We start from the raw sequence: 25,422 nt of genomic DNA, 5'->3' as shown, positions 1-25,422 counted from the left end.
GAACAGATTAGAGACCCCAGAAATTAACCCAAACATATATGGTCAATTAATATTTGATAAAGGAGCCATGGACATACAATGGCAAAATGACAGTCTCTTCAACAGATGGTGCTGGCAAAACTGGACAGCTACATGTAGGAGAATGAAACTGGACCATTGTCTAACCCCATATACAAAGGTAAACTCAAAATGGATCAAAGACCTGAATGTAAGTCACGAAACCATTAAACTCTTGGAAAAAAACATAGGCAAAAACCTCTTAGACATAAACATGAGTGATCTCTTCTTGAACATATCTCCCCGGGCAAGGAAAACAACAGCAAAAATGAGCAAGTGGGACTACATTAAGCTGAAAAGCTTCTGTACAGCGAAAGACACCATCAATAGAACAAAAAGGAACCCTACAGTATGGGAGAATATATTTGAAAATGACAGATCTGATAAAGGCTTGACGTCCAGAATATATAAAGAGCTCACACGCCTCAACAAACAAAAAACAAATAACCCAATTAAAAAATGGGCAGAGGAACTGAACAGAAAGTTCTCCAAAAAAGAAATACAGATGGCCAAGAGACACATGAAAAGATGCTCCACATCGCTAATTATCAGAGAAATGCAAATTAAAACTACAATGAGGTATCACCTCACACCAGTAAGGATAGCTGCCATCCAAAAGACAAACAACAACAAATGTTGGCGAGGCTGTGGAGAAAGGGGAACCCTCCTACACTGCTGGTGGGAATGTAAATTAGTTCAACCATTGTGGAAAGCAGTATGGAGGTGCATCAAAATGCTCAAAACAGACCTACCATTTGACCCAGGAATTCCACTCCTAGGAATTTACCCTAAGAACGCAGCAATCAAGTTTGAGAAAGACAGATGCACTCCTATGTTTATCGCAGCACTATTTACAATAGCCAAGAATTGGAAGCAACCTAAATGTCCATCTGTAGATGAATGGATAAAGAAGATGTGGTACATATACACAATGGAATACTACTCAGCCATAAGAAGTGGAAAAATCCAACCATTTGCAGCAACATGGATGGAGCTGGAGAGTATTATGCTCAGTGAAATAAGCCAAGCGGAGAAAGAGAAATACCAAATGATTTCACTCATCTGAGGAGTATAGGAACAAAGGAAAAACTGAAGGAACAAAACAGCAGCAGAATTACAGAACCCAAAAATGGACTAACAGGTACCAAAGGGAAAGGAACTGGGGGGGATGGGTGGGCAGGGAGGGATAAGGGGGGGGAAGAAGAAGGGGGGTATTAAGATTAGCATGCATGGGGGGGAGGGAGAAAGGGGAGGGTGGGCTGCACAACACAGAGAGGACAAGTAGTGACTCTACAACATTTTGCTAAGCTGATGGACAGTAACCGTAATGTGGTTGTTAGGGGGGACCTGATATAGGGGAGAGCATAGTAAACATAGTATTCTTCAGGTAAGTGTAGATTAAAAATTTAAAAAAAAAAAAAAAAAGAAAGAAAGAAAGAAAAGGGGGATTACTCCTTAACAGGATAAAACTATTGGTAAATCAAAGATCAACGCATGCTTTAAATATCCTTAGTGTTGATCACTTAAAGGGTGTCAGATGATCAGCTATGGAGGTACTCTTTTCTGATAATATTCCTTTCTCTTAATTAAAAAAAAAAAAAAAAAAGCAGTTACTGTGTGCTGACCTCCAATGAGTTCTGCACAGTGGTATAGAGGGCATGTCAAAGTGTGGGCAAAGGGTCTGTTTGTTTCTACGCAGAAGATCAAGGCCTAGCTTGGATACCCAGAAAATGAACTAAGATACGATATGAGGAGGAGCTTCCGGCATCAGCACTCTCTGGAGGACTCGTGCCGGGGGATGATCATCAAAAAGCCTCCACAGGGATCCGGACGATGCTGCGGTTGTGGCTGCATCCAGCCCACCAGCTCCTGGACTTGCCATAAGAAGGAGGAGGGAGATGTCTAGGCTGGCATGTGCATACAGTGAGACAACGAATTTGACTGGATCTGTACTGTTGGAACTCAACCAGGAGTTGGGAGGGGTGCAAGTTGTAGCACCCCAAAATCTCATGACTATAGACTATCTATGGTTAAAAGAACATATGGGATGTGAACAGATCCCAGAAATGGGCTGCTTTAATTTGTCTGATGGTTCAAGTACAGTTGGAAAATATCCATCATATCATAGATAAATTTTCACAAATGCCTAGGGTGCCTAAATGGTTTTCTTGGCTTCACTGGAGATGGCTGGTAATTATAGATTTGCTTTGTTTATGTCACCGTATTCCTATTATGTCAATATGTGTGTGCAAATTAGTTAGTAGTTTAAAACCTATACATACTTAAGGTACTATACAAGAAGATATGTCAAAGAAATAATCAATCCTCCCAAGTTTCCTTCATATGCTACATCTATAGCTTTTCTTCTTCCTTCCTAATTACAAACTTTAAATAGAATTCGTGCCTCATATCGAATTTACCGAGTATCATAATTCCTCCAGGTGGTAAAGATACCTCGAGACAAGTGCTGGGCATAGAAGCCACAGGGCATAAATCTGCAAAGAAGTAAAAAGCTAACCTTTGCAAACAATATGGCTTCTCTCTCACTTACCAACTTTACATTTCCCTGTATGGCCCCGGAAGATGACTGGTTAGCCAGAGACGGGTAAGATTCCTCAAGGGAGGAACAACCTAAGACAGGCACAGTCGCAGGGGGGCCATCAGGTGAGAATTTGGGGATCAACAGAGGTGAGGCTCAGAACCTCACCCCCCCTGCTTTGAGAGAAATCTTCTGCATCCGTGGATGTCTTGCTGCCCTTGTCTAGCCTGGATTAATACTTAGTCCATAGGCACACACCTGATCATCTGATCATCTACATTTGCCTTCTTACAGCACTAAACTATGTTTTCTACCTTTATCTTGCATCTACCTACCACTTCAGCATTTTATTAAAAATAAAAATAATAATAATAATAGGAGAAATGTGGGATCAACATATAAATCAAGTACAAAAATCAAATGAATATTCATATTTGACCTGATGGTTTATAGGTCATATTGCATGATCAAAACCGAAAGTTTCTGTGATGACTGCCCTTGTACTGTTCACCATGTAAGAATTTATTCACTCTGTAAGAATTCGTTCACCATGTAAGAACTTGTTCGTTATGCTTCAGAAGATTGGAGACTGACGAGAATTAGGCTTGAGATGGATTAATGATTGTACATTGAGCATTGACCCCCCTATACTGAATTTTATTGTTGTTAACAACCATTTGATCAATAAATATGAGAGATGCCCTCTCAAAAAAAAAAAAAATAAAAAAAAAAAAAAAAAAAATAAAAAAAAAAAAGATTCTGAGCTCGCTGGTAGCCAAAGGAAAAAGGAAGAAACTATTAAGTCATAGAATTTCCATTATCAGGAAGAAATGGGAAATGTTCAGGGGACACCGGAAGTAAAAGGTGGAGGGGCACTAGCACTTCTTTACTCCTCAAGTGCTTGGCTTGCACTATGACTCCCTTTAAGGGAGGCTTCAGTTTAATCTTATGCATGAAGAAATGGGAATTTCAAAGACTTTGTGGCAAGCAACTTGAGAGCAAATGTTTAAATTTGGTCTTTTTTTCTATAAATCCTATGGTCTCTCCAACGTAGTGCAATGTAATTTAGCTAAGCCAAAAACTAGTCATCTCTGTTCTATTGCGATTTACTTTTACTACAACAACTACAATGGCTGCTAAACTGGTAAAAATGCTAACAATAAATTCATTTTCAAATTTATAAAATAATTCCTTACAGTTAAAAAAAAGTCAAGCTGTACAGAAAGGGAAAAGGTGAAAGTCTCTCTACCCCTGCTCTCATTTCCACTCATTAGAACTTATTTTGACATTCCAGAAATTTTCTATTTACTTATATGCATATACACCTAATCTGTTTTACCTAACTGGGATCATACTGTTAATGCCACCTGCCCCATCTAATAGATTCCAGACTTCTATATTTGACAAGCAGCAAGAATCCCATTGCAATGTGTGAACCATTAGTTAGCTAAGCCCCCGTGGATAAACAGTTCAAGGTTTCCTCTTGCTTTTATTTTCTGTTACAAGCAGTGCTGCAGTGAATATCCTGTTAATCTCCTAAAATTAACTCCATTTTAAATCGATACCTTGGAGTAGAAAATACAGAGTAAAGCTCTCGTTTCCTTTCTCTTTTGTACACACTGCATTGTCCATTACAGATATTTGTTTCCTTTTCTAATAAACTAAGTTCCTAGCAAGCAGAGTCTCTCTTATCTATATTTGAGTCCCTAAGACAAGTGTCTTGTTGGTAATAGATATCCAGAAGTGTCTCTTAATTTTGCTAAAGTTGGAAGGTTGTCTTACCCTTCCTCATTTTTATATTTTCTAAGATATAGTAAATCCAACTCACTTTTTGATCATTAAAAGTAACAAATTTTGCTTCAAAAATAAAGAATACTTACTTGTATTTACAAACTGGGCAAAGCATCTTTAGGATGGTTATTACCACAGCTGCTCCTATAATTCCAGCCACCATGACATTCAAAAACATAAAGAATACTGGGAAAACCCTGCTCCAGTACCTACACAGATCTTTTCTGAGCTTTTCCATCCACTGACACACCACCTAAAAAAGGATCTTTGATTAGATATACAGGTATATTTTGAACTCTAAGGAACTTAAAAAATTACGTTCTAGTTTGGGGTGATGACATTTTGTATCTTGGTCATGGTGGCAGTTTATGGGTGGCTGTACAGATGTCAAAACTTATCTAACTATATTATAAATGGGAGCATTTTGTTATTTACAATTTTCAAAATTATGTTCTAACAATACAGGCACAAAAATATTACTATTCTTTACCTTTATTTATACTGTAGTTTAACAATAAGTTAAATGAAAATAATTGCTAACTAATGAAAGGTTAGACTAGTCCATCTTATGCAAAGTAGATGAGTCAACTATATGTTTCCAGTAATTTGGAGGTTAAGAGAAGAGGGAGAAAGCTTCTTAACAGCTTTTGGAAGATGGGGAGTTCACCATGTACCAAACATGCTTCTCTACTTAAAAGAGTAAGAAAAATCTAGGCATGCATGGATGGCACAGACTTTGAAGAGAGTCTGATCATGGGCTGCCCTGCTCTGAGGGAGGTGGGGTAGACACAGTGAGGGTACAAGAGTTCAGGCAGCAAAAGTAACCTGAGTTTCTCCAGCAACCCCAACCTTCAGTGAGAATTCAAAAAATAATCTCTGGAATCCTTTGAGACTAACCATAGACCCTGCTCACTTAAATGGAAGTTATTTTGAGTAAGAGACCTAGCTAAGGCATATGAAAATACCAGGATACTGTCTCTGAACCCCAAGGATCTTCCCTGTCAACAGGATAATGCCATCAATAATATATGAGGATTTCATAGGTGCCAATGCATATTTAAGGTCTGTACCCACCTCATGTAATCCTTATAACAACTGCATGAAATAAGCACTATATTACAGATTTTATGGGTATTCCATTGTACAGATAAAGAAACTGAGGTTGGAGAGTCTAGGAACTTGTCCAAGATCACATAACTAGTAAGTGGCAGAACCAGGATTCAAACCAATACAGTCTGACTCCCGGAAGTACACTCTTAACTAAGTGTCTTCACGCTGATGTACAAGATTTTGAAGGCACCATGCACGTGCGAACGTGCGAGCATAGGAGTCACAGAATAAACAAATGGGAATAGGAGAGAGGCTTTGGAACTGAAAATCCCAAACAAAATGAAATCCAGTGACCTGATAGTCATTATCTGACTATACCATTAAATGAAGTTTAGAAAGGAAAATAGGAATACCTAAAAAAAGTCACATTAAATACAGTGAAGAATCCATTATTAAAAATGTTTTATACTTCTGATCCTCATGGTTTCCACCTCATTTCAAATGCTCTTTTCTTCATCATAACCATAAATGCTTTGTGATATAAAGATAATCCCAAATTCCTGATTTACCTTGTATGAAGAAGGAGGCTCTGCTCTGAGAGGGGTTTCAGGTAATTTCCCAGGTAAAGCGTCTCCATCTACGGTGGTCTCCACATTCCTGATGAGATACTGGCTGGTGGTCTGCGAGGAACGAACGCTTTCTGCTGAGGAGGAAGAGCCAGGTTACCAGGATGCCAGGCATGCGCTGCTCTCCCGCCTGCCGAGCCTCAAGCCACTAGGCCAGAGAGGGAGGAGAGTAAGAACGGATACTTACCTGCACAGAGAAAAAAATAACATATTTGATTGTTCAAATTTAAATGCCAGAAGGGACCCATATACTAAGACAGTTATAAGAACTATAGCAGTTATAATTCTATCATACAGAAAGTCAAATTTTCAAAAGTTCTGTGTTTCAGTGGAAAACATGAATGCTGCTTCTTCCAAATGAAATTAAACGAACAATACTCTTATTATGTACTTTGTGATGATTATCCAGAGTAAAAGCAGATAATTGCAGCAAAATGTCACTGTGCAATCACATTCTATTAAGACTCAAAATAGATTTCTATGGTCCTTAAAGAGACTTACTATACATGTTATAAAGCATTTCTGAAAGAAGCTTACTTCCAAACATATTACGATTAAGAAGCTACCAATTAAATGAATAATTTCCTTAATACATCAAATAATAGTCTTTTAAAAATACCTTTTTTGGAGAGGTTGGGAAGGGTAAATAAAGTGTCACTGTCTCGGGAAATAGAGTATAGCATGCTTTCTTCCAAAGGTAGAGTGTAGTTTGAATGTCTGAGTATTCCCTGGTTCTTAACTAAAATATCAATTTCAGTTACATCCTTTTGGTGAGCCTATGAAAGAAACAATAAGCAATTACTCTTCATTTATTTAAATAACAGCACAACCCAGTAAGAATGGAAAACTGAATCTTCCTCCCTGATCTCTGCAACCAAAACCATTGTCCTAGTCAAACAATTACTCTTTATTCTCCCCCTCCCACTTTGAGGCATTTAATTGACGACTTTAACCACACTCCTGTGTGCTGCGGCACTCGCTGATCTGGAAGTTTGTTCTCAGTTCCATTTCATTTGCTTAGCGACTTAGCCAGGGGAAGTGGTAGCAAAGCAGTGAACCAAATTCAGTCCCTTCGCTCACCTGCTGTTTAATGATGTTTCTAATATTGTAAAGTGATATAGACATGGATGAATATGATTGATTGTTTTAAAATTAAGATTTCCAATGCTAAACAAGTAAACACTAAAACAAAACATTCTAAGTGACTGGACACAGGTAACATTAGGGTACCTTCCTTCCTTATCAGAAATAAATAATAACTGAACACATGCATAATACCTAGCACAAATCTTCAGAATTTAACCCCCAATTAATAAGCATACTGTCTTACTTGTTTTCCATCAATCTCTACTACCTCTTCTTGAATGACAATTAGTTGCAAACTGGAACCAGATGTCATAGGCCATTCATGAACTAAAATCCTTACACTGACAGTTCCAAAATATTCTTTCTCTTCCAAATTTTCCAGATTTTCATTCTTCACTATAAAAAAATAAAGTAGTGACAGCTCTGAATAAAAAATGCCAACCAAATCTGTTACTGAATTTGACCACTTTGATGACATTTACATGGAACAAGACAGCTGTATACCAATTTCTCTGCCTTCATCTCGGACCTCACTGATGTTTTAAATTTATGAACACAAACAACTTGACAAGTCCTGACAAAGCTTATAGTCATTTGAAGAACAAAAAATGCCTGATATATGAAACACCACACTATTCCTTTACATAGTTTATTAATGAGGAACAAACATGGCATAGCCATTACAAAGCAGACTAGAAGACACAGCCAATTCCATGTTTTAGTAAAGTAAGCATATTCATTCATCCATTCACAAAATCCAGTGACTGGAGGAGCCCACACAGTGAGGACACTGAGCTTTCTTCTCAGTCCTGAGAAGGGACTTCTAACTATGGGAAAGGACAGACATGGGGAAGAGGGTGGGAAAGCCCTGCAATTACTCCCCACCAATGGACCATGGGGTAGGATTAGCTACTGGCCATATTCCTCTCTAGCTAAAAACCCTCTACCCCACACCAAAGGAGGTGGAGTGTGGCAGTTCTGGCTGCTCTAAAGCTGGTGCCTACTCTAGTAAGGCAGAATGCACTATAGAAAAAGATAAATCAACATAAACCAATGAAACTGCTACAAATGGAGCATTTACTTTCCATCCCTCAAATGTTATGGTTTGATGACTGCAGAACCACCGGTCTGAACTGATTCAGTGCCTTTATAGGGCTAGTCCCTTCATCTGGATGCTTTTTACTAGTCACTCTCCCTGGCCCCATCCATTTCTAATAAACTACTTAAGTAGTTTTGGCTACCTTATCCCTACAATGCTGAGTTCATGCCTTTTTTTTTGTAAAGCACTAACTTTCTTGCAGTGCATCTCTTAGTTTATAAACCTGTCTCTTCCACTAGGCTGAATTCCTTGAGCATATGCATTGTGTATTGTATTACAGCTTTTGTTCAGCCATGGTCCCATCCAGAGTTATAAATACAAAACTTTAAATATACATGCTGTCATATTATCCATGATGTTTAAACACCTGGTCTAGTGGTTCTAAATCCTAAATATGTATCAGAATCAACTGCAGAACTGTATAGATCCCACAGTCTCACCCAATCGCAGTAAATCAAAATTTTTGGTGATTATAGACTAACATTTATAAATTTTTAATTTTACAAATGTACAGACATTTCTATTGAGAACCCAGTGACCTAACTCTTTAGCTCAATCTTGTCTTCACAAAACTGTCCTTCCTTGACTTCCATGTTTTTGTTAGTTAAGTCCATCCTCCTCCAAGCTACTAGATTACCTTTGATTCTTCATCCTCATCGTCTATACCCAGTCAGCTGCTTCCTCTGCATTCCAGCTCCAAAGTATCTCTTATATTTGTCCTTTCCATCTCCTACCTATCTCTCCACCCAATATCTAGTTCTTTAACTACTTATTATTACAATACTTACATAGCTATGCTCCCCTTTTCCTGCCCCTTCCCTTCAAACCATTGCATAACAATGTCAGACTCACCTCACCAGAACAGCTCCCTGTTCAAACACCCTCAGCGGCTGCCCCATGACTTTGCTGCTGACTCTCTGAATCGTGCTGCTTCTTCAGGATCGTCATGGCAGCAACCTGCTGCTCCTCTCTCTCTAGTCGGCCTCACCTCTCTCCTCTCCACTCAGGCTCCTAACTGCGAAGCTTCCCCCTCGCATCCATGTCAGTGTCTTCCCTGACAGATCACCCACTGGTCACCCTCCTGGAGCAGGGGGCTCCTTGTTAGCATATCCGTATACCCAAAGGCTAGTGCCCGAGGACACAAGAGACTCAATGGAAGAGAAAACACAGTCACATAAATACATCAAAGTGGTGACTCCTCAGCTCCCAAAGCTGGGACCCCTGCTCTAGAATACAATTCAGTGGTTCTCAGTGGCCCTTGCCCCTGGTATTCATGCCCTTGTATAACCCCCTCCCAATGAGTGTGGGCCAGACCTAGTAACTTGTTTCTAACAAACAGAATACAGCAAAAGTGATGGATGTCAATTCTATGACCGGATTATAGAAAACTGTCTTGCTAGTATTCTTGCTCTTGCTGGCAGTCTCTCTTGTCCTCTCATTGATAAAGCCAGCTGCCAGGCTGTGAGATGCTCCAGGGAGAGGTCCATGTGGCAAGGAAATGAGGGAGGCCTCTCGTGAGGAACTGAGGCTTCTGCCCAGCAGTTCACAAGGAACTGAATCCTGTCCACAACCACTGAGTGAGCTAGGAGGCGGACCCTTCCTAGCTAAGCCTTGAGATGACTGTATCCATGAGAGAGCCAGAGTAAGAGGACCCAGCTATGCCAAGCTCACATTCCTGGCCTATAGAAATGAGGTAACACTGTGGTAGCACACTCAGTTTTAGGTCAAGTGGTTATACAAAAATGTGTAACTAATACACCTACCAAAGAAGAAATTTTTTAAAAGAACAAAGGAGAGATGATATTGCATTTAATGTTTTGAAGATTCTTACAACTAATAACATGGGCATTTACTTCAGCCATCAAATAAACAAACTCAGTGCAACAACTGGGATTACTACAAGGATGACTATAATAGGTAGAGCAGCCAGGTTGCATTCCATGCCAAATTCCTAATGAACACACCACCAGTGGAATTACTTAAATCAGCAGTAGCACTTCTTTTCCTTGCTATGAATTAGCTTGTGGTACACTAACTTCCTCACCGAGAGCCACTAGAAGAGATGTAAAAAAATAAACACATACACTCAAAACCCACATCTATCTGGAGGCATCAGAGTTAAAAGGACAGCCAGCACCTCAGGAGGCATGTGCCTATTCCCAAGGTGACCAGGTAGAGAAGCTGGAAAGCTGAGAAGGCAATGGCTGAGGCAGAGAAGCTAAAACAGTGCTTTTGGTAGTGTCACGCAGAGGAGAATAAAAGTAAGTGATGGCTACAAAAATGTCCATCAATTATGACAAGATCCTAGAGAAAAAGGAAGCACAGAAGTAAGTCAACATTTCTATGCAGTTTTCCCCACTGAAACATTTGCTGATTCATAAATGGGAATGGGCTGAGAATCTGAGCATGCACCTAAGATACTAAGAAGTGAAGCAGAACCTATGTCAGGCTTATGATGATGTGGAGTTTGGGGCCCACAAAAGAGGGAAGCCCTTGTAAACACCCCAAATTTTCACTTGGGATCTAAAAAGAGGTATATCTGAGGAAGTGAATGAGAGATAGACTAGACCTACAAAGACTGGAATCCAGCCTTCATCAGTTCAATCCTTGACTTAATAATCGAGGTACTCTGCTTGTTATTATCATTACAAGGGCTAAAATAATCTTCCTTAGAGGAAAATAATATCATCCAGAGCCTTTATAACTTTCCATGCCCAATATCAAAAATAACAACACATAGTAGAAGATAAAGAGAAAAAAACAGATATGAAGGGGCTCAAGAAATTAGAGTGGGCAGGCATGAGCTTTAAAGTTACTATAACTATTAGGTTCAACAAAATAAGACAATAAAATGGAGAATTTCACCAGATAACTGTTAAGTGATCAAAAATAAGAACCAAAAAAAGAATGAAATGCAATAAATGAAACTAAATTAGACATAGCTGATGAATGCATGTGCTGGAAGGATGGAAAGAAAAAGGATGGAATAAAAAACAGAAAAGAATGAAAGAGAGAGGATGGGGAAGTAGCATTTGTTGAAAAGATAATGACCAAAAACTTTCCAAAACTGACAAAAGACACTGAGTCACAGATTAAAGAACTGCACACCTGTGCGTATCATAGTGCAACTACTGAAAACCAAAAACAAACAAACAAAAATCTTAAAAGCAACCAGAAAAAAATGTTAGCCTCAATGGAGCATGAGACTGACACTGATTCTCAGTAGACACTAAAGTGAGAAGACATGGAAATTAGCCTTTAAAGTGCCAACCCAGGCTTCCATACCCAGTAAAAGTATCCTCCTAAAATGAAACCCATGTAAAGATGTTTTTAGACAAACAAAAGCTCAGGTAATTAACTGCTAACAAATCTGCACTAAAAAAATACTAAGGGGAATTCTTTAGACAGAGGGAAAATGACCCCTGAGGGGAACACATATATATTCAGACAGGAATGAAGAGCAATGGAAAGGGTAACTATAACAGTAAACATAAATGAATATTGGACTATAAAAAACATTACATTGCATTGGGTTTAAGAACACAGAGTTAAAATGCATGATCATAACAACACAAAAGCAGAAATGGAATAAATGGAGCTTAAGTGTTCTAAGGTTCCTGCACTGTTTGGAACATGATAGAAGTACTAGTTATTGATCTCAAGGGTAACCATTAAAAGAATAGTAAAATAATACAAAAGCAACTTGACAGAGGGGAACAATGAAACAATAAACAACCCAGAAGAGGGCAAAGAGAAGAAAAAGGAACAGAGAACAAAGAGGGAACAAATAATTAAGGTGGAAGATTCAAATCCAAATATATCAATTAATTACATTACTGTAAATAAATTAAAATTCCAATTAAAAGACAGATTGACTGACTAAAAAAAGAAACCAATTAAGTATATGCTGCTTTTAAGAGATTCACCTTAATTATAAGGACCCAGAAACACTGAAAGAAAATGGAAGGATACCACACAACATTCTACCTCCCTAATCCCTGCCCAGTCAAAAAGGAGTTATTGCTAAAGTAATAAAGATAAAGCTGATTTCAAGGCAAAAACACCACTAGACATAAAGAAGGACTTACTATAATGATAATAGGGTTAGTCCACCAGGAAAACAGTATAGGTCTAAATCTGTATGGATTTAGTAATATTGCATCAAAATATATAAAGTGAAAATTGACAAAACTGAAAGGAGAGTAGACTAATCTATATAGTGGAGATTTTAACATGCCATCCTCAATAACTGACAGAGCAAGCAAACAAAAAAAATTAGTAACTCCATAAATGACTGAACGAATTCGACCTGCCCTATATGGAACATCATATCCAACTAATTACATAATTTACTTTCTTTTTACGTACACATGGAAAGCAACAGTTACTAAAACTGACCACATGCTAAGCCATAAAACAAGTTTCCAAACTTCAAAGGGTTAAAATTATACTGCATATATACTCTGAAGATGGAGGTATAATCAGCAAAAAAAAAAAAAAATCCCCAAATGTTTGGAAATTAAGGAATATACTTTTAAAACTCATAAGACAAGACAATAGCACAACAAATAATTAGAAAACACTATGAACTGAATGATAATGTAAATATATTACAAATCAAATATAAGATACAAGTGTTCAGAGAAAAACTTACTGCCTTCAGTGCATATATTAAGAAAGGTAATAAGAATACTATACATATTTCTAATCTTATTTCACTTAAATAGTATAGTACATTCCAACATAGGTTAAAAAGAAAAAATGTTATATGGACAATAAGGGCAGAAGAAACTGAAAACTACAGGAATCAATCAGATGATTCATTTTTCTCTTTCTTTTTTATTTTTTACAATTGTGATAAGCACTCCTCTAAGAGTTTACTTTTTGCATGTAAATCTTCATTTACTACATATACATACATTCTTACATGGATATCAACCTATCAGAAATGCAGTTCCAATCAATGCCAATCTCATGAAAGAGAGAAAATGTACATATGCCATTGTAAAGTAGAAATAGAGCTTTCAACACATTGGTGTTATTATGCCCTATTAATGATGTATATCATGAATTGAAAATGGAAATATGTAACATCAGAGAGTTGTGTTTCATTAGTATTATTAAAAACAGAACAATTTTATGGAAATAATTTAGTAGTACTCACCTATCAAAGTCTGACAGCTTATTCGGGTTACACCACTATTTACAGGGAAGTCATTTACATATACCTGTCCATTCTCATAGTTTATATGAAGAACAACCTTAAAATAAAGCAGCATATACATTAATTCCAACAGTTCATAAATAATGACAAACTCTTCATGTCAAAAATACATAAAATTATATTTCTAGGTAAAAATAAAACACGTTGCATAATACTTAGCTAAGTGATACATTAAAAACACAGTCAGAAGAGGACAAACCTGTTCTTTAGATACCTCCCCATCATCTTTCAGGGTAGTTACATCAATTCTGATGCTGTCCTGCAAAACAAATATTATATAAGTTGAATAGGCAAGCATTTCACTAATAGAGAGTAACTCAGTTTTTTCTTTTCGCCTCAATTATATTTATTGCATAATTACTTATGACATTAAAAGAACATTTTTAAGCCACGCAGAGAAAGACAAATACCAAATGACATCACTCACCTGTGGAGTATAACAACAAAGCAAAAACTGAAGGAACAAAACAGCAGCAGACTCACAGAACCTAAGAATGGACTAACAGTTACCAAAGGGAAAGGGACTGGGAAGGATGATGGGAAGGGAGAGATAAGGGGATTAAGGGGCATTATGATTAACACACATAATGTGGGTGGGGGGCACAGGGAAGACAGTATAGCACAGAGAAGACAAGTAGTGAGTCTATAGCATCTTACTATGCTGATGGAAAGTGATTGTAATGGGGTACGTGGTGGGGACTTGATAATGGGGGAAACTAGTAACCACAATATTGCTCATGTGATTGCATATTAATGATATCACACCATAATAAAAAGGAAAAAAAAGAACATTTTAAAAAACCTATCATTTTTACTTTTATAGACTATTTTTTAAATTTTGATATCATTAATGCACAATTACTTGAACATTATGGTTACTAGACTCCCCCTATTATCAAGTCCCCCCAACATACCCCATTACAGTCACTGTCCATCAGCATAGTAAGATGTTAATAGAATCATTACTTGTCCTCTCTGCATATACTACCTTTCCCGTGACCCGCCCCCACTACATTATGTGTACTAATTGTAATGCCCCGTTATCCACCTTTTCCCTCCCTTCCCACCCACCCGCCCCAGACCCTTTCCCTTTGGTAACTGTTAGTCCATTCTTGGGTTCTGTGAGTCTGCTGCTGTTTTGTTCCTTCAGTTTTTTCTTTGTTCTTATACTCCAGAGATGAGTGAAATCATCTGATACTTGTCTTTCTCTGCCTGGCTTATTTCACTGAGCATAATACCCTCTAGCTCCATCCATGTTGTTGCAAATGGTAGGATTTGTTTTCTTCTTATCGTTGAATAATATTCCATTGTTTATATGTACCACCACGTCTTTATCCATTCCTCTATGATGGACACTTCGGTTACTTCCATTTCTTGGCTACTGTAAATGGTGCTGCGATTAACAGAGGGGTGCATATGTCATTTTCAAACTGGGCTGCTGCATTCTTAGGGTAAATTCCTAGGAGTGGAATTCCTGGGTCAAATTGTATTTCTATTTTTAGTTTTCTGAGGAACCTTCACACTGCTTTCCACAATGGTTGAACTAGTTTACATTCCCACCAGCAGTGTAGGAGGGTTCCCCTTTCTCCACATCCTCGCCAACATTTGTTGTTGTTTGTCTTTTGGATGTTGGCCATCCTAACTGATGTGAGGTGATATCTCATTGTGGTTTTATTTTGCATTTCTCTGATGATTAGCGATGTGGAGCATCTTTTCATGTGCCTGTTGGCCATCTGAATTTCTTCTTTGGAGAAGTGTCTGTTCAGCTCCTCTGCCCATTTTTTAATTGGATTATTTGCTTTTTGTTTGTTGAGGTGCATGAGCTCTTCATATAATTTGGATGTCAATCCCTTATCAGACATGTCACTTATGAATATATTCTCCCATTCTGTAGGATGTCTTTTTGTTCTACTGATGGTATCCTTTGCTGTACAAAAGATTTTTAGTTTGATATAGTCCCACTTGTTCATTTTTGCTTTTGTTTCCCTTGCCTGGGGAGATATGTTCATGAAGAAGTTGCTCCTATTTATGTCCAAGAGATTTTTGCCTATATTTTTTTCTAAGAGTTTTATGGTTTCATGACTTACATTCAGGTCTTTGATCCATTTTGAGTTTACTTCTGTGTACGGGGTTAGACAATAACTCAGTTTCATTCTCTTACATGTAACTGTCCAGTTTTGCCAACACCAGCTGTTGAAGAAGCTGTGATTTCCCCATTGCATATCCATGGCTCCTTTATCATATATTAATTGACCATATATGCTTGCATTTATACCTGGGTTCTCTATTCTGTCCCACTGGTCTATGGGTCTGTTCTTGTCCCAGTACAAAATGTCTTGATTACTGTGGCTTTGTAGTAGAGCTTGAAGTCAGGGAGCGAGATCTCCCCTGCTTTATTCTTCCTTCTCAGGATTGCTTTGGCTATTCGGGGTCTTCTGCTGTTCCATATGAATTTTAGAACTATCTGCTCTAGTTCATTGAAGAATGCTGTAGGTATTTTGATAGGGATTGCATTGAATCTGTAGATTGCTTTAGGCAGGATGGCCATTTTGACAATATTAATTCTTCCTAGCCAAGAGAATGGGATGAATTTCCATTTGTTAGTGTCCTCTTCAATTTCTCTTAGGAGTGTCTTGTAATTTTCAGGGTATAGGTCTTTCGCTTCCTTGGTTAGGTTCATTCCTAGGTATTTTATTCTTTTTGATGCAATTGTGAATGGAATTGTTTTTCCTGATTTCTCTTTCTATTAGTTCATTGTTAGTGTATAAGAAAGCCACAGATTTCTGTGTTAATTTTGTATCTTGCAACTTTGCTGAATTCAGATATTAGATCTAATAGTTTTGGAGTGGATTCTTTAAGGTTTTTTATGTACAATATCATGTCATCTGCAAACAGGGACAGTTTGACTTCTTCCTTGCCAATCTGGATGCCTTTTATTTCTTTGTGTTGTCTGATTGCAGTGGCTAGTACCTCCAGAATTATGTTGAATAACAGTGGGGAGAGTGGGCATCCTTGTCTTGTTCATGATCTTAATAGAAAAGCTTTCAGCTTCTCACTGTTAAGTATAATGTTGGCTGTGGGCTTGTCATATATGGCCTTTATTATGTTGAGGTACTTGCCCTCTATACCCATTTTGTTAAGAGTTTTTATCATGAATGGATGTTGAATTTTGTCAAATGCTTATTCAGCATCTACAGAAATGATCATGTGGTTTTTGTCCTTCTTTTTGTTGATGTAGTGGATGATGTTGATGGATTTTCGAATGTTGTACCATCCTTGCATCCTTGGGGTGAATCACACTTGATCATGATGGGTGATCTTTTTGATGTATTTTTGAACTCAGTTTGCTAATATTTTGTAGAGTATTTTTGCATCTATGTTCATCAGGGATATTGGTCTGTAATTTCCTTTTTTTGTGGTGTCTTTGCCTGGTTTTGGTATTAGAGTGATGTTGGCCTCGTAGAATGAGTTTGGGAGTATTCCCTCCTCTTCTACTTTTTGGAAAACTTTGAGGATGGGTATTAGGTCTTCACTAAATGTTTGATAAAATTCAGCAGTGAAACCAGCTGATTCTGGAGTTTTGTTCTTAGGTAGTTTTTTGATTACCAATTCAATTTCTTTGCTGGTAATTAGTCTATTCAGATTTTATTTTTCTTTCTGGGTCAGCCTTGTAAGGTTGTATTTTTCTAGAGAGTTGTCCATTTCTTCTAGGTTATCCAGTTTGTTACCATATAATTTTTCATAACATTCTCTCATAATTCTTTGTATTTCTGTGGTGTCTGCAGTGATATATCCTTTCTCATTTCTGATTCTGTTTATGTGTGTAGACTCTTTTTTTCTTTATAAGTCTGGCTAGGAATTTATCTATTTTGTTTATTTTCTCAAAGAACCAGCTCTTGCTTTCATAGATTCTTTCTAGTGTTTTATTCTTCTCAATTTTATTTATTTCTGCTTTAATCTTTATCATATCCCTCCTTCTACTGACTTTGGGCCTCATTTGTTCTTCCTTTTCTAGTTTCATTAATTGTGAGTTTAGACTGTTCATTTGGGATTGTTCTTCTTTCCTGAGGTAGGCCTGTATTGCAATATATTTCCCTCTTAGCATGGCCTTTGCTGCATCCCACAGATTTTTGTATTGTTGAATTATTGTTGTAATTTGTCTCCATATATTGCTTGATCTGTTTTTATTTGGTCATTGATCCATTGATTATTTAGGAGCATGTTATTAAGCCTCCATGTGTTTGTGGGCTTTTTCATTTTCTTTGTGCAATTTATTTCTAGTTTCGTATCTTTGTGATCTGAGAAACTGGTTGGTACAATTTCAATCTTCTTGAATTTACTGAGATTCTTTTTGTGGCCTAGTATATGATCGATTCTTGAAAATGTTCCATGTGCACTTGAGAAGAATGTGTATCCTGTTGCTTTTGGATGTGGTGTTCTGTAGATGTCTGTTAGGTCCATCTGTTCTAATACATTGTTCAGTGCCTCTGTCTCTACTTATTTTCTGTCTGGTTGATCTGTCCTTTGGAGTGAGTGGTGTGTTGAAGTCTCCTAAAATGAATGCATTGCATTCTATTTCCCCCCCTTTTTTTCCATGTATTTTTTTAATTTTGTTATCACTAATCTACAATTACATGAAGAACATTATGTTTACTAGGCTCTCCCCTACCCCAAGTCCCCCCCACAAACCCCATTACAGTCACTGTCCATCAGCATCATAAGATGTTGTAGAATCACTACTTGTCTTCTCTGTGTTGCACAGCCCTCCCCATGCACCCCCATTTTTTATAGACTATTTTTAACAATAGAAAAACGAATGGAAGTTTAATACTTCCTGTTACAAGGAAGTACCCAGGAAAACTGAGTAACTTCTTCAAAGCTGGTTTTATGCTCTTATTCACAATTCAGATTTTTCATAATCTACATGTTCTTTCCATTTATAAGTCACACATTATATATGAGCATGTAATATGCAAATGTACAATTTAAAAATTAACATTCATGTACCATGCATGTCAAAAACTAGGATATCATCCACTCCTTGTAAATCCCCAACATGACCCTGTCACATCCGCCTCCCTTCCCGCAGCAGGAATCCCTATATTGTCTTCATATTAATCATTTCTTGCTTTTCTTTGTAGTTTCAGTACCTGTGTATCTCTCTCTAAACAAAATATTTACTTTCATCTGTTTCTCAGCTTTATATAAGTGAAATAATATCGTATATATTCTTCTGGAATTTCTTTTGTTTGAAGTTGCTGATGCATGCTGCTATAGACTTTCGTTTACAGTGCTCTGTAATATTCCATCAAATGACCACTAATTCACTCATCTATTCTACTTCTCAATGGACATTTGAATTGTTTCCAACTTTTTTGTTTTCAAAAACAAAGTTGCTCTAACCCTTCTCCCACATGTTCCTGAGTGCATGTATACTGCAGTTTTAGTGCCTCTCAAGGTATGCACAAAAGCAGTCTACTAAAATAGTTTATTAATGTTCATGTTTATATAAACATTATATATTAGTAAATGCTAAATATTATTAAATATAAATATTTAAGTTGGTAAAAGAGACACTTTCTTTAACAAATATTCTAAGAAGTATGTATCACTAGTCACAGGAATTACAGTTTGTCATTTGTAAATCAAATTTTCCTGTTTATTTATAGACAGACGTGTAATCCTAGAATAAAAACAATACTCTCAAATGCCTTTTCCTTGAGGTATTCTTCACTTTGAAAATGAGAAAATTATTCACAAACATCAAAATTATATACAGTGTATTTCTTGACACTGTATCAATCCCCCATACTTCATATACTTCTAAGAAATGAGAGAATAAGACTGAAGCAATTTTAGGGGTTTGAGTTGATTTCACTCACAGAACAGGATTCTAACATACCATAGCACACATCTGGCTGACTTTGGAATACTTTCCAATTCCTATAGGAGCCTAGGAAGCTTCTGGACTAACGATTCCTCAGAACCAGCCCAGCTTTCTCCTGTCCACCCTAACAGAATTAAGTGTGGTGAGAACCAATATATTCACCTCTAGAAAAAAACCAGCATTGGATAAGCCATAAAGTTGATAATATATTGTGTTCAGATTCCAGCCAAAAATTTCTCTTTTCAAACTAGAGGATCTTTTAACTATAGAATATTGTTCTTCTAACAGTCCAGTGCTAAACCTCCAATGATGGTATTTTAAGAAAACTTTGTATAGCTTCTGCCTGTCAGTAGTGAGCATGCACTAAATTGTGAGTAATTTACTACACTTACATACATCATACTGGCCTAGTAGAGTACAGGTTTTGTAAAAGACAATTAACAGACACTAGCATAATATATTTTCCAGAGAAACAAGTTCAATTAAATTCTTTTTGTTCCTTCTGAATGACTTCATTTCAGAAGAGACCCTAGTCCTTTACTGCCTCCTACAATGAAGTTAAGAGCTAGGTCACACTTCTGGCTCTTCCTGAGAGCCTCTTACTCAACTGGAAGTTCAGGCTCCTGAGCCAGGGTGGTGGTGTATACTTAAAAAGGGGAGGAGGGGAGCAGAACTGAAGTTTCTCCCCACCCATTTTCAATTCTTCCTCTAATTTGTTCACCCACAGTATGTCCATCTGGGACACAATGGCTTCCTAAGGACAAAGGTAAGAGATACCTGGTTTAAAATAAATGAGTAAGTCTGAAGGGAAGATATGAAATAAACATTTACACATATAGGAAGATAAGTGTCTCCTGGATGCCTTTCTTTGGTGACCAAGTTAATGTAAGAAGAACGTCCTATAGAAATTTTTATTATTTTACAATCTGTATAACCTCAACTTCTAACAACTGCATATGTAAACAAAACAGAAAAAATGCTTTTAATCCAGTAAATGTGGGTCACTGGTGGGATAGGAGAACAATTTTCCTGACTTAAACCAGTTTTCATACATTTAGTTCAGCTGAATATGAAAATGAATAGATGAGCAGGTATGTGATAAAGTGCAGTAAAATACTAATGGTAATCTAAGTTTGCACTATTCAGTATGGTACCCACTAACCACATATGGCTATTTACATTTAAATTAATTAAAATAAAATAAATAAAGATTTAAAACTCAGTTCCTCAGTTGTACTGGGCACATTTCAAATAGTCAACAACCTAGTAGTAGCTAGTGGCTGCTGTAATGGAGAGAACAGATGTACACCATCACTGCACAAAGGTCTACTGTATGGAATTTAACCTAATATGGTGACCACCATAAAATTCTTTCAGATGTTCTGTACATTTGAAAATTTTCACAATAAAACACTGAAAGAAATTGAGATCAAGAGGCTTCAGCTTCTCATATAAACATTTCTAAGGAAAAAGATTCTCCTAGCTGCTCAGCATTTATTTAATCTATGGAACTTTGAGTTTAAATTTGGGCTTTCCCGAAGTGGGATGAAGGCATTAGAAGGGAGAACTGAAATGAACTCACTAAGAGCCCCCAGTGCTGAGTATTTCCAGCTTGCAGTCAATGCATTTGTTTTGTTTTGTTTTGTTTTTCAGGTAATGGGGACAGACTCAAATGTCGTTTGGGTTGTAAGGAACTATGATGGAACTTTAACATTTGGAAAGAGGGAAAAACAATGTCTGTATTCCCATAACCTCAGGGATTATTTTTTTATTTGGTCTCTTGCCCATCATACTCATATTTTTGACCAGCTGCAACTGTGGTCCACATGTAATTTAGATATAAATAGTTCTCAGGGTTTGCACTGTTTCTTGGAATGCCCCAGAAGAACTGAAACTGAGATACTTTTAGTTTTTGTGTTCAGGGAGAGTAATGCCATTAAAAGTAAAAAAGTGACATTTAGGTGTCAGTTACCCTTGACTTCAGAGTACCCTTGAATAAGCAAAGGTGTATTCAGGTCGCTTCTTTTCATTCTGGGAAAACTCACATTTTAAAATCTTCAACCTTCCCTCCCATACATTCAACTGATTAAAAACAAAACACTGGTTTATGTCCACCCAACTCCATGGCAAAACGTTAAGAATCAGCCACTCTTTTAGTACAGGATGCAGTGGTTGTCAAACTTCAGTCGGCCTCACAATCATCTGCAGGGCTTGCTCAGAGCAGGCCCCACCCCCAGGGCATCGGGTCAGTGCGATCCGATAGGCTCCCAAGGGAGGCTGGGGCGCTGGTCCCACGACCCCGGAACTCCAGCCGAGGGGGCGACGCCAGGGTACGAGCTGGGTCTTTAGCCACTCGCCTTCTCCCGTGGGTCCGGCGTGCGCTCACCCAGACTCCTGCACGCCCACGGAAGGCAATCCTTCCCACCCGCCGCCGCCGCCGGAGGACTCACTTGGCCTGGAATCGCTCCCGTCCTCGCTCGCTGAGAAACTCCCACATTTCCCCAGTACATAAACACTGTCTTGCCCCGTGCCGGCTGTAGCCCAGAAGGCGCCATGGCAGAAGGCTGAGATCACTCGCGACCGCGTACTTTCGACGGCAAATCCCCTCAGGATGATAATGGGACTGCCATAAGAATCTCTATAAATTTCGCGGCACAAGAGAAGAGCCCCTTCCGCTCTCTCGCCTTCCCTCCCACGCCGCCCTTGTTTCCTTGGGCACTTCTCCCCTCTCCTCCTCTGGGGACCCGGACCCCGTTCCTGGCCCGCCGGCCGGAGATGGGAAGCGTCGACGGTGGACGCCACAGTCGCACGGCCCCGGCCTCCCCGCCCTGCCCTACCTTTGGGGCTTGGAGTGGTGGCGACGACTCAGGGGTGCCCGTCGTCAGCCACCCGGGGACAGGCAGCGCCGCGAGCAGGAGCAGCCGGAGGGCTAGCGGCGCCCGCGGAGCGCCCTCCATCTTGGACAGGCAGGCAGCGCTGGGCGGCAGAGCCGTGAGCACGGAGCGCCGAGCCAGCCCGAGGGGCGGAGCCAGGCGGGCCCCGGAGGCGCCCGCAGCAATAGAGGCTGGGCTCCGAGACTGCGCGGGCGCGCAACTGAGCAATGCGGAGGAGCGGAGCCAAAATCGGGGTAGGTCGATTACTGGTTAGACCCGCGCTCTGGGTTGGAGAGTTAGCGGCTATCACAAGTGTGAATACTTAAGCTGCCATTATTTTAAAATTAGTATGTACTAATTAACATATATACAAAATTGGTATATATACATTTTCACATAGCTATACCTCTGTGCATGTATATTTACCTGCATCCATAAAAGGAAAATAATGGTAGTATATCGGAACACTATTATACTTAAAATTAAATGCATCACGTTTAAGAGGGGTAATTTTATTAGATCGGTAGTTATCACTGGTAGCTGCACAGGGGAATTGCCTGGCCACTTTAAAAGGTGACTGATTCTGTGTTCTTGAGCACCCGAATTTCTGTAACTAATCCGGGCTGCGGCTCGGGCATTAGTAGCTTTAGAGTTCCCAGGTGATATATTGTGCCAAGGTTAAGGATCAACTACACATTCAACATTCGACCGATTACTGGAAGTGGCGTGGGAACAATACTCTCACCTGGAAAACAGTTCACCTGGGCTCTTGGCGTCCTTTCCGGTTAGTTTCTTAATCTACAAAATCAAGAGGAAGACTTTTCTTTCCCCCTTTAAAGTTTTTTAAAAATATTTTATGAAATCTTCTACAACGGAGAGTGCCAAGAAAGTCAGGCATTTCATATTAATAGGAGTGCATATTGATTGGGAAGAACTTGGAGACGGTTACCATTCAGGCAGAAAAGGAAGCATGTAGCTTTTCTTTAAATATAAAACTTTTGACATGAAAAAGATATTTTTTTCTCAAATCTTTGTTTCTCTCTCAGACTTTCTTACTCTTTTTCAACCACCCATGTCTGCTTTTTTAGCTGGGGTAAACGACAAAACCTTTGTAAAGTAAACTGCAAAATCATTCACCCAACTCCTTGCCTACTACTATATATGAGATATCTAGCATTATTAATTCCAAGTGCTTTCTGCAAGAAAGTCGTCCCTGGCTCCCCGCCCTTGGGTTCCAACTGCAACCATTGGCCTTTTTTAATGTGGAGGTCAGAACACATGACATATGTAGATCTGCATAATTTGAATTAGTAGTATATATATATATAAGGTTCCAAAGTACATTTCCATGAAAAGTTGTTGCAGAGGTGAGTTAGGCTCTGTATTTCCCAATAGAGCACTGCCCATGTAATATGACCATCCATTATTCTTTCACCAGTCTGTCTCCTCAGCTAGTTCTGAGCTCTGGGAGGGCAGTGGCCAAACATTAAAGCACTAAGTCTGCTAGAGTAGGGGTTAGTTGGATAAATAATGGCTAAGTAGTTGATATATTTGATGAACAATTTTACTATTTTGTATGATATGTTTCTTTTTAAGCCACTGTTTTGCTATATGCAAACGTGAAACCATGGAATTTTTTGTTAAAATGTCTCATCATTTAAAACACTATACCTACCAAAACTCTGCTGAGTTCTAAACAAAACTTCAAAAAAATCTTGGTGCAGGATTCCACTCACTTGTCATCTGCCAAAAGACTCAGCTTGACACGCTCAGCCTTCATATTAATCTGAAAAATAAAAAGAAACAATTATTTTGGCAAATAAATCCATTCATACATAATATGCTATGTACTTTGATGTTCTTTTGAGTTGACTTATGTCAATTATTTTTCTTTAATCATGGAACCCATCCAAGAGTTCAGTTTGCCTATAGAAACCAGTGTGTTTTCTGTATACTTTAGATGCTTTGTTTCTTGAAGACAATCTTTCATAAAGCAGAAGATACTCTAAAAAACTTTTAACACCATAGAAAGCAAAGTATATAAGATGTATAAAAAATATTTCTTTGTTCTCACACCAAATAGTACTCTAACTCCAAACTTTGAAGTATTTCCTTTTTCAGCAACTGATTTCATTATTATTTTTCATCATTTTCACCATCAAAACTTGAATTCCTCTTTTTCTACAATTCAAAAGCAAGCTCAAAGGAAATCTGAGACATAGTCCGTATCTGTTTCCAATTTCTGGGAAAGAGTGAATCACTGCACTTCTATTGCAACACAGGCTATTCCATTATTTTCCAGAGTTACTCAACTACGTATTTTTTAATTTCCTGAAGACCCTCAGGAATGACAGAAGGGAGAGCAAGAAAGAAAGATACCCCTTTTATATCTCCAAAACTATCATAAATTTAACCTTATTTTTGTTCTAAGATATTTTAAAACTGCCTTTACTGTAACCTTATCTGTGTATTTAGAAATGAATTTCACTATATCTGTGATGATGAGTGATGCTTCTGGTATGAAAAACAACTAGCTCATTTTGAGGTAGCCAAAATGTATTGTGTTAGGTGTGCTCAGTGCTTTATGTATATTATATAAAGCTCATGACAACTTAATGACATTAAAATGTACAATCCCATTTTTTATACACAAAATAGAGATTTGGAAAGATTAGGCTTTTTTCCCTGAGTTATAGGACCATAAGTAATGGTGCCATGGTTTTTAACACTGGCATTTAGAATTAACACACTCTACTGGCTCATTATAAAAGTTTTTTAAAAATAAAAGTCAAAGCCAAAACTTAACTTAGTTTGTTTTTTTATGTTTATAGAGATTATTATAAAACATTCCATTCGTTGACTTACTAAAAACGTGAGCTGGGTTGAGAGAAATGGAGAAAGTAAAATGTGGGAGATCTTTGCCTCTTTCTGCACCACAGCTGGACCCAGAGGGGCCCCAGGGCTAAGAAGCAGTCTCTGCTCCCTGCTCCCCCAGCTACCTGAAAGCTGAAAGTAGGCAGAGATATCTGTAACCAAGGATGGTGAAAGCATACTATGGTGTTCAGTTGGTACCCTCCTACAAATTCTGAAAATAAAAGAATAAAATAAACATCCTAAGCATGAGAGATACTATCAAATTTCAAAAAATAGGGCACCTGTGACAAATACTGCAAGAAGGAATACATGGTGG

The 25,422-nt window shown here is 38.2% G+C and overlaps 1 protein-coding gene across 2 annotated transcripts in view; it reads right to left on the bottom strand.

Annotated features, from left to right (window-relative positions):
- The window catches only part of GINM1 (glycosylated integral membrane protein 1), a 31,608-nt gene extending 9,229 nt beyond the window's left edge, over positions 1-22,379 (bottom strand). Inside the window, exons 1-7 of one of the 2 annotated variants that reach the window (XM_037022119.2) lie at positions 22,197-22,379; positions 13,672-13,731; positions 13,413-13,509; positions 7,394-7,545; positions 6,683-6,839; positions 6,007-6,140; positions 4,477-4,640 (exon numbers count right to left, since the gene is read on the bottom strand). In XM_037022119.2, coding sequence (XP_036878014.1) covers positions 4,477-4,640; positions 6,007-6,140; positions 6,683-6,839; positions 7,394-7,545; positions 13,413-13,509; positions 13,672-13,731; positions 22,197-22,316 — 884 coding nt within the window. In that variant the 5' untranslated portion in view covers positions 22,317-22,379. The remainder of the gene's footprint in view (positions 1-4,476; positions 4,641-6,006; positions 6,141-6,682; positions 6,840-7,393; positions 7,546-13,412; positions 13,510-13,671; positions 13,732-22,196) is intronic. The other variant, XM_037022120.2, reaches the window with a different exon arrangement.
- Between the last annotated feature and the right edge of the window lie 3,043 nt (positions 22,380-25,422).

Source organism: Manis javanica, chromosome 13, assembly GCF_040802235.1.
Source record: "Manis javanica isolate MJ-LG chromosome 13, MJ_LKY, whole genome shotgun sequence".
Taxonomy (NCBI): domain Eukaryota; kingdom Metazoa; phylum Chordata; class Mammalia; order Pholidota; family Manidae; genus Manis; species Manis javanica.
Note: the sequence above shows the minus strand (reverse complement) of the source record. Positions and strands in the feature narration are given on the sequence as shown.